This window comes from Pseudopipra pipra, chromosome 11, assembly GCF_036250125.1.
Source record: "Pseudopipra pipra isolate bDixPip1 chromosome 11, bDixPip1.hap1, whole genome shotgun sequence".
Lineage (NCBI taxonomy): Eukaryota > Metazoa > Chordata > Aves > Passeriformes > Pipridae > Pseudopipra > Pseudopipra pipra.
Window position 1 is genome coordinate 12,675,506 of NC_087559.1, and position 15,602 is coordinate 12,691,107.

At 49.1% G+C, this 15,602-nt stretch overlaps 1 protein-coding gene across 5 annotated transcripts in view; it reads right to left on the reverse strand.

The window, feature by feature from the left end:
- The window catches only part of FLNB (filamin B), a 72,004-nt gene extending 71,452 nt beyond the window's left edge, over positions 1 to 552 (reverse strand). The window contains exon 1 of one of the 5 annotated variants that reach the window (XM_064667566.1): positions 84 to 552. In XM_064667566.1, the coding sequence (XP_064523636.1) occupies positions 84 to 432 (349 nt within the window). In that variant the 5' untranslated portion in view covers positions 433 to 552. The remainder of the gene's footprint in view (positions 1 to 83) is intronic. The other 4 variants (XM_064667563.1, XM_064667567.1, XM_064667564.1 and 1 more) reach the window with 4 other exon arrangements.
- Between the last annotated feature and the right edge of the window lie 15,050 nt (positions 553 to 15,602).

Below are 15,602 nucleotides of genomic sequence, written 5' to 3' on the forward strand. Positions count from 1 at the left end.
TTCCCCAGGCAAAGGTCCGGCGCAGGAAAAAAACACAATAAAATGAGAAAACAACAAAAGCCGCCCGCCGGAGACGCACTCACCGATGGAGACCAGCTTGATGCTCTCCCGCTCCAGGAACTCAAGGGCCACCGAGACGTTCTCCAGCTGCATCTGGCGGAAGGTGGGCCGCTGGTGGTACTTGCGGTACATGCGCTTCTGGCTGAGCACCTCCAGCAGCGCGATCAGCCGCAGCCCGTCGCTCAGGTCATGCTGCAGGTTCCCGATGCGCTTGTTGACGCAGCGCAGGTGCTCGTTGCACCAGCGGGTGAAGGTGTTCTGCTGGATCCGCTTCCACGGCGCGTCCTCCGCCAGGTCCTTCTCGGTGGCCGGCATCTCGCCGTCGGGATCGGCCGCTCTGCGCCCGCCCTGGCCCCGCGCCTGCGTGCTCATGGCCGGCCCCGCTCCGCCTCCTCGGCCCGCTGCGCTCCGCCCGCGCCCCGCCCGGCCGCGCCCGCCCGCCTGCGGGGAGGGAGGGAAGGGAGTGAAGGAGTGCGGCGCTCCGCGGCCGCCCTGCTGCTGGATGCTGCGACCGCTCCTCCTGCTGCCGCCGCCCCCGCTGGCCCGGCCCGCCCGCTCCGCGCTGCGCCGCCGCTCCCCGGCTCTGCGCGGCCCCGCGCCCGCCGCCCGGCTTTATCCGCCGGGAGCGGCACGCCCTCGGCCGCATCAGCCTCCCGCGCCCCGCCGCACCGGGCAGGGCTGGGCTGTGGGCTGGGTTGGGCTGGGTTGGAAGAGCCTTTGGCGTAACAGGGCCCCCGCTGCGCCGACCCTCACCTGGCCGAGGCGCCGGGCGGGGTCGGGGCGTGGCCCGGGGGCACCGTTGCACGGGCGGGAGCGCGACCCCCTGGCACCGGGGCACGGGCGGGAGCGCAGCTGGCCTGGCGCTAGTGCCCGGCCGGGGTACAGCCCCCTCGCCCCACAGACACAACCAAGCCCCGCAGTGGGAACAGGAGCGCAGCCCCCGACCCACCCGCGCACCCCCACCACAGCCTCTCTCGGGCAGGTCAGGCCGCCGGCCGGGTGACGGCCGGGGGTAGAGGCAGCCGTGGGTGGGTGACCCAGCGCCGGGGTCGGCAGATCCCGGGCTCTGGGCTGGGGGGATTCCATTCTGCACAGTCCGGGTGAGGGGAGGCCGAGGGTGCTCGCACGAGATGCGGTTCTGCGAAAGAAGAGCAACCGCTGTGCCGACACACACGATTCTATGGGCCATTTGAAGAAAATAAAAACTTCTAAAAGCAGCCAGTTAAGGCTTGAATTCTTGGGGGTTCTCCCCCACTTTTGTGACTGATTTCCTGGCGCGCCACTCCCTGCTGACCTACAAGACTGTGACTCATTTAACGACAGCAGAGTCAACAGAACTACTCCAGCTGCCGTTGCTACATGCTGGGTTTGTGCAGGCCGCCGGGACATCTCATGACATTTACTGGGTCAGTGAAAGCTGTGGTGAGGTGTCCCTCCGTGTCCCTGCCCCGAGGGAAGCTTGTGCCCACCCGCTCACGCTCTCCTTGGAGTCCGATCTTGCACACACTTACAGTCTTGGCTTTGCTACCAGGAGCTGCTCCACGAATTCAAGCAACGTGTGTATCTATTTACATCAAGGCTGCCACACTGAAAAGTGCAGGATTCTGTCAGAGAAAACAAATCCATTAAGACACAGTCAATAAAGTGTGATTTAATTATATTACTATAGCCACTCTCAGCTAAAATTGGAATACAGATTTCTAACTATTTTCTTTCAAGGGTTTTATTCTAATGCATCCCCTAAAGCGTGACACTGTAGTTTCTCTCCAGTGATCTAACAGGTCATTTCCCCAGACTAAGTTATATTAGTTTCATTTGTTGACAATAAAATAAGAAAGAAGAAAATATGAAGGTGAGGTAAAGTGAGAGTTATGCCTAAACTTCCATTGTTCCCCAACCAGCATTGCCTCCTGTTTTAAAACTACCAAAGGTATTGGAGATCAGATTCATTACACCAAAATATTGAGGTGTATCTCATGCCATAGCAGCCACTGCCCTTTCCTCAAATTACTGAGCCAAGCAGCAGGAAGGATTCAAATAAAAACTGACTTTAACTGAGGTATTGTTTTTACACAGCAAAACCAGGGACAGGGCATAGAGATGCTGCAGCCAGGGCAGGCTGTGCCTCTATGAGCAGCTCTCTGCTGTCAGCACAGGCTGGTCCAGCCCAGGGGAAAGCAGCCTGGAAACATGGAGCTGAGTCTTTTCTCAAGGGTTTTTCTCCCATCATCCTATACTTCATCTTTAATAGGTGCTAATTGCTTATTGACTTTGGCCTGGGTTGGGACTCCTTAGCAACCGTTCCACATCCGGATTAGCTGATTGCTTATAACATTTTAATTTCCGTTCCTTTCCACTCCCACACCTAGTAATGCACACTCTCTTTAATATCATTTTGTGCCCATGCCACACTGAAATTGGAAGCTTCAGACATTTTTTTTCTGCAAGAAAAGAAGTGAGTAGACATTAAACAGGGAGAAGGCAGAATTAGTATCAGGACCTCTATTTTTAGCCTAAATATTTAGTTAAAATTTTCAATAATTTTTTTCCATAGATTCAGCAAAGAAAATTTTCATCCTATGTATTGTGCAACAACATGCTGTGCACATATAGGGATGGCAGTTTCTTTGAGTGAGTTTGCACCACTCCATCCATCCATCCATCCCATCAGAAGCACTAAGGCTCAAAACCAGATGTGAAGTGCTCAGCAAAGTTCTGGCACAGACATGCAAACCCAGCTCACCCTGCCAGCCTTGGGAGAAGGGCAGTGGCACAGTCAGGACTGTTGCTGCTCGGGACAGCGTGAGGTCGGTGGGATACTGGTGGTCTGGATGCAGCAGCCCACGTCGCAGCGGCCCATGTCACATCTGCCCTTCCCTGCACATCACAGGGCTTTTGAACAGAATTCAGCCTTTTGCATCCTGATTGCTTTCAGGATTATTGGGAAACAAAGACTGCTTTATGGGAAGAGAATGAAAAAAAGCAGAATAATTTCTGCTCTGAGGAACATATCTTGTTTCCTTCCTTCCTTTCCAGTCACAGATGACCCTCACAGCTATGGTCTGATCAATGTTTCTGGTTGACAGGCAGCAGAGAGAGGCAGCCCCTGTGTGCACCCCATCACCTGCCTGGCTGTCTGAGATCAAGAGAGGTGCCCTGTCTGGGACCTGCCAGGCCCCAAGTGTGATATCCAGTGGTGGCAGCAACTGCTGTGCTGGGCATCAATGCCTTGTCCTCACCCACCAATGAGAGAGTCTGCCTGTACTGCTCTGTGATCGAATTCTTCTTGGGGTCACATTCAACCTGAAAAGCTGCATTTCCTTTGAAATAAAGTTGGAAGACACTTTAGCACAAGTGAACCTGTGTTTCAAGTTTCATCAGGAGGCAGAGAAGTAAAAACAAGCTAAGCCATGAATCTGTACTTGCTGGAATAACGTCTTGGTACTGTATATTATTACAAATGAACTAATGTATGCCTTGCAGAAATACCTTATGTGTATATTTATATGAGTAGATGTTTGTGTGGATGTATGTATATAGGCAGAAAGGGAGGGAGATTTCAACACTACAGTCTGGGGTGGATACTTTTTTCATTTGATTTGTCTTCTATGACAAGGATCTTTCCATCCCACTCTTCCTTTGTTCACTAGATGCAGATATAAGGAAGGAAGAACACTGTCATTGCTTTTTTGGTTCTGCTTAAGCACTTGCAAAAACACAGCAATGAATTTTTTCCACTGTTTTAAAAATACTCTTCCTCTATGGTCATTCACTGCAAGGCTGGGTTTAAAAAGACCCTGTTTAATTCAGCAGCAGAGGGCTTCCACTGCCACACACTCACAGTTTTATCATGGAACTGCTCAGAATATATGCTGTGTTTGAAAATACAGCCTTGACAAATGGCATGAATTGCAAGGGCAATTACTTATTGCATTTTAGCAAAAAGACACTGCAGAATGTTTCTCAAACCAGAATATGGCATTAGGCTCCCTGAATTTACAGGGAGTTGCTTTGTTGGCAGGAATAAAAAAAATTAGGAGCATAGTTTAAACTGTAAAGGTAAATAAAGGTTGGTTGGCCTTTACAGGTCTGCTGCTGCTCTTACTGGGATCTGTGATAATCCTTAATGAAAATTTAATCTCAGCACAGATTATTTATCATATCGTCCAGGGCCCTGGAACTGTAGCATGGGACTCCACAGTGGACATTTGCCATTAGTTTTTTGGAGCATCCTAATAGCAGAGGGAAATGGCAGCCCTGACTCTGGCTGTTTCACTGAGGAAAGGTCTGTTGAAGCCTGGCTTGCAAAAGCAGAAGGGTGTGGGGAGCAGGCCCCCGCTGACATCAGTGGACAGGCAGCGCAGATGGGGTGACTAATGAAGTCGGGACTGCTTCAGGGTAATTAACTTGTCACAGTCTCATGTGATGATTTGTTCTTGGATTCTTCCAAGTCATGGGCCATATATGAAAGATCCCAGCCATTTGGGACATTGTACATGCTCTCTGCTTGACGCATTGTTCAGCAACAGCTTGCTTTGATTGTAAGAGGACAAGAATCAGAATTAATATCAACCCAATCTGCACAGTTTTCTCAGAGCAGAATCAGCCATGGCTGAGCATTCAGGCTGAGTCTTCACAGATGGAAGGGCTTTTCTCTGCCATTGGCAGATCGTGGTTCAGTTATCACCTCTCTGAGGATCTGTGCAACTAGAAAGGTTATCTTTTAGAGATTTCAGTGGAGCTGCTAATACACGAGGAGCAATGATTTTTTTCCCCCACACTACAAGTAACCCCATACAAATGGCTTGGAAGATGCATCATGTCTCAGCAGAAATGTGTGGTGAAAAACCAGCAAGATGCCTCCATCCTTTCCAAAGGTTTCTGTCAAAACCGTAGCACACTGAGGGTTCATACCCTGGGGCTGACAAAACTTGGGAATTGTCAGGGCACTGGCTTGGAAAAAGGATAACTGGGCCATGTGCTATAGCACCCGGGTAGCTTTAGAAATTTATCAGGAGATTTTAAATATTTATAATTTTTTGGCACATAATAGCCTTATCCAAACACAGGACAGCATTGTGCATTAAAACAAAAGCCATGCACAGCAAATGCCATAAAATAAATTGTAGCACATTCAAACCAGTGTGCAGATGCTAATCCTCACAGCCTGCGGGGCAGCTCATCCGCTAACCCAGCACCCAGCCAGTAACGCTAAAGACAGAGCAGCTGAGGCTCACAGTAGTTAAAGGTTTGCTTTTTCAGAAGCCGCAGGCACTGTAACGCGATGGGATTTCATGACTAAGTGACCATAAATGGCAGTGCCGCACAGCTGGCAGCACCGCTCCTGGCTCAGCACCACAGCCGGGTCCCCGGGAGCAGCACCCAGCCTGCCGCGTCAGAGGTTTCCAAACACTCCGCACATTTTCTTCACCCGTTACACTATTTACTGGGTTCTGAAAGACAATAGAGGTGTTTCTTCTCGATTGATGAAGCAGTCATTAAGCCTCTCCTTTCGTTACCGTGATCTCTACCAAGCGAAGCAAAACCGAGACAAGCCATTCAAGTCAAAGCATGAATCCCATGGATTGCGTCATGGATTGCGTTTTCCTTATTCAGCTATATGGAAGGCAAAGAAGCTCTGCATTATACAAATACTGGCTGGGGCATTTGATACAACTTGTTCTGAGTTTTTCCATCTTCTTTTTCCTCCTACCTCTGTTACCCAGGGAAGACAGCAATATGAGGGTATGCAGCAAAAGTTTGGTCCAAATTGGACAGAGGGATGTCTTCAGGCAGAGAAATCTTTAGAAATGTGCTGAAAAATATGACTTGTTCTAGATTTTGTATTGAAATTAATCTTTTGAAAGTCTATTTAGGCAACAGTTGCTTGTAGTAGCAGTTGTGTCTGGGGCATTTTTTCATCTCTCTGTGTCTGAAAGAGTAGGATTTTTCTTCTGTGCAGAGTTCTTGCTGCATTATATATGTGTTTATATATGTCTTGCTGCATTATATATGTATCCAGAAGCTGAAACTGGTGCCAAAAGCAGCCATCCATCTGGCAAACAGTGCTTTGCCAGAACTTACAGTGCTGCTCTTGCTTTGGGTTTCAGGGAGACTTGCAAATGGAATTTAAAGCTCTGCTTTTGACACAGGCTGTAAACAGCCCAAGAGCAAGGCTGCTTATGCTTTTTGCTATCCTGAAATCAGAGGAGACAACCAAACTGCAATCTGTTTAGCACATACTGGAAGAGCAAGGACAGGGCATTCCCTGGGAGTGTCTCATGCAGGAATTCACCTCATTTATTTGTCCAAAATACCCTTGCTGCTTGTTCTCATGAAAATGCTGTGAAGTTCATCTTTTTTTCTTTGTTCATCTATTTTTCTGATTGATAAACTGCTGCAGGGTGTTTAATTTCTAATTTGTGAAGATGGTTTTAAATGAAAAAAGCATATACTCACAGCCATGGATAAGTATGTATCTTTCCAAAATCCAAAAGAAGTTGTGTTTGTACCTGAGGACGATGCCTGGCAGTGCAAACATCCCCAGGGCAGTGCCTGCTCTCAGCCAGAACCCCCACTGAGCACCAGGAATGCAGCAATGGCCACTCTGTGGGTGTCCGAGCGAAACATAGCTTACCCAAATAAATGTGACTTGACATATCAAACACGAGGTTGAAAAATAATTTGAAATAGCAGCTCATTTTTAAAATAACTCAGGATCTGATTTCATGACCTGGGAAGTCAGATCCTATACAAACCCACACAATGCTCCAGTGTGCAGCTAATCACAGCTTCCTGCCCCTAGCAGATACCACAGGCACGGGCCTCGTTAAACATTTCTGTGCTTACTTCCAACCTTACCTACTGCTTGTGTTTGCATTCAGAGTAACCAGAGCTCTCTTCCTAAGATGATACACCCATTTTTCTCAGGATTTGAATTTCTTTCCTTGTGCTTTTACTCTGCGTGTTGGAATTCATAGGAGTGGCAGTGTAAGATCAGAATTAAACATCTCACATCTGCCAGAGCTCATCAACTGCACAGAATTCCAAGTGTTCCCCAATTACTCTTCAGGAGCTGTTTTAACCTGAGATGGAGATAAATAGTTGTGTTTGACTGCAGAGGAGCGGCCAAGCTCCTCCTTGGGACAGCTGGAGGTAGCGTAGGAAGGAACGCTTTCCAGGGCAACAGCCTATATTTTTTTAAACAAACCAAAACTCTTCTGTGTGACATAAACAAAATTGTTGACCTATGTGCAGCCAAAGGGGGAGGTCGTTCGGTTCTCCTGGCACACGCCCCGGGATGCGGCAGCCGCGCGGATGAGAATGCCAGGGCACGGGGTGAGTGAAAACACGCACTTCCCAGCTATTTCAGAGGAAAGGCACGACGCTGCACAGTACTTACAGCCACCATCCCCATCACAGTGTTCTCATGGTGAGCAGCAACCAACTCAAAAAGTTGGTTGCATTTTAAGTGGATTTGCTTTCTGAAGTCACGCTCCTTTCTCTATTTTAAACATTTCTCAGGAAAATACTCCCAGACAGAAATCTTGCATAAGAAGCCCTAAGTCTACTGACTCATTTTGAAAGCTGCTTTATTAGCCCCTACATGGGCTGATAAGCCTTGCCTGGTGCATAAGGACACAAGGGCTGTGCATTGTTCTGCTGCTCAGCCTGGTGGAGTGCTAGCAGCCTGGGCTTGATCCAGCCAAGCAATTAGAGAATTTAACTTCCTCCATAAATGCTTGTACATGTAAGACCGTGTATTTGGGGGCATTTCTCTACTAGAAAGGAAGCTAACATTTCGAACATGTTGCAGAAGCAGAAGGAATGGTAGAGGCCTCTGTGGACAGCATGACATTGATATGAGTGAGAATTAGGAATAATAAAGGGTGGAAGAAAAGCACTTGGACCTGGCCAGCAGTCAGCAGCCTCAAATCACCGTTCCCCCTGTGTAGCTGTTAGTCAGTTCTCCCGTTAATATACTGCAGCATAACAATATCCTGCAGCTGAGCTCTGCCCAGCAACACCCTGTGAGGACGGAAGGCGGAGGCGGGTGTGCGGGTGCAAGAAGCACCAGCCAGGGGCAAAGGGCAGGGTGTTGCCACTGTCCCAGAAAAAATGGGACATGCCACTCCAGGGTGGGCAGGAGGAAGGTGGCAGCCTGGGAAACCCTGGGCTGTGTGTGCTGGCACAGCTTCCAAGAGGAACTAGGCAGCTGGGTATCCAGGGGTGGCTTGGCAGGGGTTTATCCAGAGAAACTGGAGTTCCCAGATGGGAGAAAACAGGGCAGGAAGAAAGCTGAGCAGATCACCCATCGCCACAGAACAATCAGTGCCTTACCTATTCCTAGGAACTTCTCTGGGTGTAAATATTTCCTAAAAAAATGTGAGATTTCCCTGCGGGGATCCTGGCTCTGCTCTGACTCAGTCCTTATCTTGTAGGGCAAAACCTGCAATTCCCATGTTCCTGCTTGTGTCGAAATGGTGGTTCCTCGATTTTGCAAAGCAGATCCAAAATCACCAGGAAAAAAAAAAGGCAATAAAAGGTATGCTACTGGGAGAAGATGGCATCGGAAAGGTCTTACTGGTGGAGCTAGGCTGGACAGCTGGTGCCTTGCTCCATGTGCCTGACAGAGATCCGAAATGGGAGATAATATCAAAAACAAGCCCGGTCACACATTGTCTGATTGAAAAGGACCAAAAAGTAAAAACAGATCCTTTTCAATGAAAGAACAGCGTATTTCAAAGGGCAGTTCAGTCATACTGCAGCAGTTGGCACTGCACTTCACATCAGCCATCTGGTACAGCGCTCGCAGCAAGGAACCCTGTCTTTGTAAGCATTGTCATTTCCCTACAGGTTAAAACACCAACCAAGAGTCTGGTATGACACAGAGGGTAAAAACAGAGCCTTACCAAGCCCAATCCTATTAATCAGAGTGAGCAAGAACAAAATGGAACAGGGGAGCAGGGTTGGGGCATGGCTTGACCCTTTTTTGAGGGTGGACACTGCGCCTTAGTTCCAGCTGCCCCATTGCTGCAGTAGTGGTGTTAGAGAAGGGGGAGGAAAGAGTGAGTTACAGATACAACAGCCTCAGGTGTGTAGTTTTATCTTTACAGCCATGGTGATAACATGGGTTGCAGCGGGATGAAGGTGATCTAATCCAGCTGGGGCCAGTCGTTCTCTGTGGGGGCCCCACAGGAGCCTGGCATTTGCAACACCACCCGTGCCCAGGCAGGGCTGCAGGGGCCCTGCAAAGCTCTGCGCTGTCACTGCTGCCCTCTCAGAGGCACTGGCTGTTTGCACAGGCACAGCATGGTGGCCGCCCAGGTGCCTCCAAGGGCCCCTGTTTGCCTTTGGTTTCTTTGAGGCTTGAGCCTAGGGAGGGAGACGGTCTTCAAGGGACCAGAAACACCTTCCAGCTTGCAACACACACCAGGAGGGCCAGGGGCACCCACAAGAAGCCCCCTTCTGCTTTCTGCATGGCAGTAGTCTTCTGGATATATCTCCTTTTTGTTAAACTTTGTATGTAAAACTCTTCTTTCTGCATGGACTTTAGTCCCTTTGGCACAGCCATCACTGGCTGGCAAGCAGCTGATATGACTGTGTCTTAAAGCATGGGGCTAAGTGGGGCACATGCCAGTACACCTGTGTTATCTTCATCTCTCTGGGAGCAGCAATGGTGGGAAGATTCTGCAGTGACAGCCTTCACTCTTGCAAGGAAAGCACCAATCTGGCTGTTAAAATACTGGTGCTGCTGGTGCCCAGCTGGCACAGGTACTGTGGTGCAGCCACAGCCCAGGGCCTGGGAGCTCCATGCAGACAGACAAGACATTCCCTGTCCCATGACAGGCTGGTTTGGCCCTACAGGAGCCTTCCTTCTGCTCCTCTGCCAGCCTCAGCAGTGTCTTCTGTGTTTTCTGTGGCTCTCGCAGAAGCTGCAAATTTTCCTTCTGCAAAGCAGAAATGCCCTCTGAGGTTCCTTGACAGCAGAAATTTCCAGTAGTGGAGTGGTGGGAGGTGACAAAGTGGTTGCAAACCAGTTTAGTGCAAGTGGAAAACGGCTTCCTTGTCTGTAGCAGGGCCTGGAAGGCTAAGGGCAGCAGGGCAGCGGCTGGGGCAGGGAGGCTTCCCTTCCCAGCAGATCCAGCCCCTCTGACAGTTTCACTAATGAAGTGGAAAAGGGCAGGGAGGGTCTCTGCGGGCACAGCCCAAGGTGCTTGAGGGCACAGCCCGGGGCGTCTGAGGGCACAGCCCGGGATGCCTAAGGGCACGGCCCGGGGTCTCTGTGGGCACAGCCCGGGGTGTCTGTGGGCACAGCCTGGGGTCTCTGTGGGCACAGCCCGGGATGTCTGAAGGCACAGCCCGGGGTCTCTGGGCACAGCCCGGGGTCTCTGGGCACAGCCCGGGGTGTCTGTGGGCACAGTCCGGGGTCTCTGTGGGCACAGCCCGGGGTCCCTGTGGGCACAGCCCGGGGTGTCTGTGGGCACCGCCCGGGGTCTCTGGGCACAGCCCGGGGTCTCTGTGGGCACAGCCCAGCTCCGTCCCCGCCGCGAAGAACGAACCGCCCCCCAAACCCTTGTCACTGCTGCCCCCTGGCGGCCCCGCCCGGCCCGGCCCTCACGGCGGCCTCGCCGCTCCCGTCGCCGGACAAGCCCCAGCGAAACGCCTTGATAGTTTTAATTTGATCAAAATCCCCGAAAAAAACCCAACAAACAAACAAAAAAAAATTGCGGCGGTGAAATCATAGAGTCATAGAATCGTTTAGGTTGGAAAAGCCCTCTAAAATCACCAATGCCCACCATTAACCCATCACTGCCAAGGCACCACTAACCCATGTACCTCAGTGCCACATCTACAAGTCTTTTAAACTCCTCCAGGAACAGTGATTCCACCACGGCCCTGGACAGCCCGTTCCAGTGCTTGACAGTGCTTTTGGTGAAGAAATTTTCCATAATATCCGATCTAAACCTCCCCTGGTGCAACATGAGGCTGTTTCCACTTGTTACCTGGGAGAAGGGGCCGACCCCACCTGGCTACACCCTCCTTTCAAGTAGTTGTAGAGCCATAAGATCCCTCGAGTTTCCTCTTCTCCTGGGCAAACACAGAATATTCTGGGTTAGAAGGGACCCACATCGATTGAATGGCCCATACAGGAATCAAACCCACAACCTTGGTGTTATTAGCACCATGTTCTAATCAACTGAGTTAATCTCAGAGACATCACCCCTTAGCTCCCTCAGCCACTCATCAAATTCGTGCTCCAGCCCCTTCCCCAGCTCCATTGCCCTTCTCCGGACACACCTCAATGCGTGTCTTGCAGTAAGGGGCCCAAAACTAACCCCAGGATTTGAGGTATCTCACGAGGAATACAGGGGTACAATCACTGCCCTGGTCCTGCTGGCCACACTATTGCTGATACAGGCCAGGATGCCATTGGCCTTCTTGGCCATCTGGACACGCACTGGCTCATGTTCAGCCACTATCGATCAGCACCCCCAGGCCTTTTCCAATGGGCAACTTTCCAGCCACTCTGCCCCAAAATCACCCAAAGCCATTGCAGCTGACGGGTTCACTTGATCTCACCCCAAGTCTTGGGAACTGCAGCAGTGGGGTGGAAGCAGGGAAGGGGCTGTGCTGCCCCTGCCGAGGCCTGGGAGTATCTCCTCATGCCTCAGGAATGTGGTTATGTCATGGCGAGTCCCCCACACGCCCCGCCGCAGCCTCCCAGCCGGCCGTCGGCCGACAGCTCTGGGAAGCATCGTTACTGCTGAAATAGAGGCATAAATTTCTGCTGGCAGGGCTCCTGGCTGTGAAAACTTGTAAGCCGTAACAACCGCTCACTGCGACAAAGTTACTCCGACATTTCCCATGGTCCCAGTCCCATTCCGCAGAACCGGGGGCAGGAAGAGGGGGAAAAGGTTTTAAAAACTTTTGATTTTCCTTACATAGCTGAACATTACCAGGCGTGATATTTCTGACTGTGCATGAATCCTTCCTGTGAACTCATGGGGCATGACGCACCCACTGGAGGGGAGAGCATGCCCGAGACAAGAGTGGCTGAAGTACACTCCTGCTGAGCTGCTTTTTCTGAGGATTTGTATTTCTTTTTCCAGATGAGGAGCTTTATTATCACAGAAAGAACACGAGATTTTTATGAGTGATTTAACAAATTAGTTTCTCAAATTGTTTGCAGCAGCACAAGAAATGTTGCAGTCATTGAAGTTCATAGAAAGTACGAAATGCTCCAGTGCCACAAAGCTTTTCCCTGTGCAACAGAAACAAAGCAAAGTAACTCCTGACATGTTTAGACATCTGACTCTGAAATGCTGTACATCACCTCTCCACCATATCCAAATAGCAACTCATCCTGCCCTTGTGTAGATTGGTAGAATGAGCTGGGAGCTGAACCAGCACAAACCCAGCTACAAACATGATTTTTAAAAACAAACAACTAATTATTTCCATTCACCTCATTTAATTTGGGCTCATGCAGAAATGGCTGTTCATCCAATAGTCCAAAATATGTCACGTATTAAGAGCTAAAGAGTCCAACCCAATGAATGAGTCATCACCCAGTGGATGAAATCCCATATCTTCATGGCTGCTCATAAATAAGACAAGCTCAACTTTATAGTAAGTCATAAGTAAACAATGAACTATACGAAAATCAGACTCAGCTGTGTTGTAACTGCATGGGCACAGTGCCCACACAGAAATGAAAAGCGAATGTGATACCATCACCGTTTAGCTTTGGAGGCTAAATTTGAGGCTGAAACTCTTAAGAAGGGTTTGATACATGTAGTAGGGCAGTCAGACACCCAGACCTTTGAGGCCACTGCAAATGCCTGTTTGCAATAAATAACACACTATCTCTGCCATTAGCGCTTCTGAACCTCAGATCCCGATGGGCATATTCTCTGAAACTATCACCTGGTATCTTCTGTGACAGCCCAACATCTCCAGGCAGTGCTCCTTTGTTCTCACAGCCTGCCCCTGCATCAGTGCTCTCTCCCAGGTGGAAATGAAGGGCAGCAAGAAGCTGTTCCTTCACCCTGGGATGAGTATTGGAACATTCTGTGCATCCCTCATGACTATACCCTGAGTACTGGGCTGGATTCACAGAGCTGGCTGGGGTTTTTGGTTTGTTTGAACCAGTGTTCTGAGAGAAGTCAGGAAATAGCAGAAAGTATTGATGAACCTCTGCCTCACTATAAAATTAACAGCATATAAAACTCAGTATTGAAATAACTGGAAGCCTGACCACACTGCAAACAGCACAGCAGAAGGGCCAGGCAAGAGAAGATGTGCTGACGGCACTGAGAAAGACTCTGGCACGTAGCAGGCAGGGGCAGCTGAAGCCACCTCCAAGTTTGAGCTCCTCTTTCCCCCCAGGGAGGGTCTCCCCAGCCACAAGCAGCTCATGGGGCTGCAGCCAGCTTTCCAGGGCGATTTACTTCAATAAAAACATCTTTCTGCTCCTGAGGAAGAGGAATGTTTTGCTATCTTGTCAAAGACTTTCAGAAATTAATGTTTTTCTCCACTTTCTAATGTCCTATTTGTATTTGGGTTAATCGAGCAGGTGGGATACTCTGAACACTGCAGGAAGCAAATCCTTGAATTTTAGGGGAAACCAGGATGTGCTTGGATGTGCTAGAGGGTAAACAAGGTTGACCACCTCAGACCATCATTAGATGTAACCACTAATGGCAGAGCTGCTATTGCCTGAAGAAAGTGCTCCAGGGAAAGGTGCCAGACAAGAGGAACTGCCTTTGAAGGCTTCCAGGTTTGCATGGGCTTGGTGGGGCACTCTGATTTGGAGATGTCCTGCTGCTTCCTTGCCCTAACCTTCTCTCAAGCACAGTGGAGCAAGCTCAGGCTGCCACTAGGATAGCAGTAGGGCCAAGACAGTAGCTGTCTGGCTATAGCAAGGGAAGAGACCAAAGCAGCTTTTCCCTGAGAGTGCAAGCTCCAGCATCTGCCAAAATACACAAGGCCACAGACTGTCTTGTGGCTGTCCCTGCAGAGGCAGATCGGGATATCTGTTCCACAGTAATGTGTCCAGACACGGGGGAGGGCTTTGAGATGTGTCACAAGAACTAAAGTCCAGAAGAGGGACAAGCCTGGTCACAGTCCATCCCAGGGGATGCAGGGTTTCATGCTGGGGAATGGGGCCTGGCTCCCTTCCTCCTGCCCTGCTGTGACTGCATTTCTCTAAAAGGCTGAGAACAGTTGTGCCCTCTAGGATTCCACAGATGATTTCTAAGTCCTCTCAGGAGACCTCCAAAGAGCTCCTCTGGCTCCCTGCCTTCCTGACAATCCTTGACCCAAGTGGCTCCAGCAGTCAGAGCAGGCTGGGCAGTACCATGACCCCAACTCAGGCTCTTCCCACCAGGGATGCTCTGATCAGGGAAGTTGTTTTATTTTCTCAATCCTGTTACTGTTGCAACAGGGTAAAGCACAGATGAAATCCAACCAGAGATGTGACTGCACAAGCCCAGGTCACTGTTTTCTGTGCAAGCAGAGGTCCTCTATATACATTCTCTTTTTAACATTGGAAAATTATTGTACTCTGTTAATAAAATTCTGTAAATGGATGAATATTTTCCACAAAGGAAAGAATGTAAGACTTGCATCGGCACAATGTTATTTCTAATCAAGTGATCTTCATAATTCTCCAGAACAAGCAGAAATTCATTTTTTCCATATGTAACCATCTTTGTCACCCAAATCACTTTGTATTCAATAAAAATACCAGCTTTCATTAAAGAAAAAAACCCTTTTGGTGCGTAGTTTTTCTGGCATTGCACATCTCTGGTTCCCTCACTCAATATGTTTAAAATTAAATCACAAAACCTTAATTCACCCTCTAATGATCTGTTTGTTTCCAGATTCATATTCCCACAATATGTTTGCTGACAGCAGTTGGGCTCTTTGACAAAAGACAAGGAATTTTTCCCAACAATGTATATTTGCTTCGCTCTGGTGCATTACAGGGGAAGGGTGCAGGCTGTACAAGCTGTCACCAATAACGTGACTGTAAGACCAAATGTAATTTATTTAGTACAAGCTAAATGTTTATCCTAAGTGTTCTTTGTTCTGAACATTATCGCTTCAACATTGAGCTTCTTATGAAGAGAGTTGTGAGAAAGGCTGAGCCCTACTTCGAAAGGCTTTTTAAATTTAGCATCACTATGACTCAGAGACAAAGCCCCAGTTCATACAGTTCTCAGGAGGAGGATGGCAAAAAGCTGCTCCCCTCAGTTTCATGCAATTCAAAACTGTTCTTTTTGACTTTGTATTTTGTGTTAGAACAGAATAAAAGCAAACCAATTCTCGAAAGCATACATTGTTTCAAAATAAATCCAAAATCTTACACCCCAAATAACATTGAATGTGGTACTTTGACATTACTGCGCCTTTCTCCCACTCTTAACATAATCTCTTCAAATTCATATTGATTTCACAAAGCACTTTGATCTCAACAGAAATGAAACTCACTGGGATGAAATCTGGTCCCACCAGTATGTCCTCAGCCTTTCTTA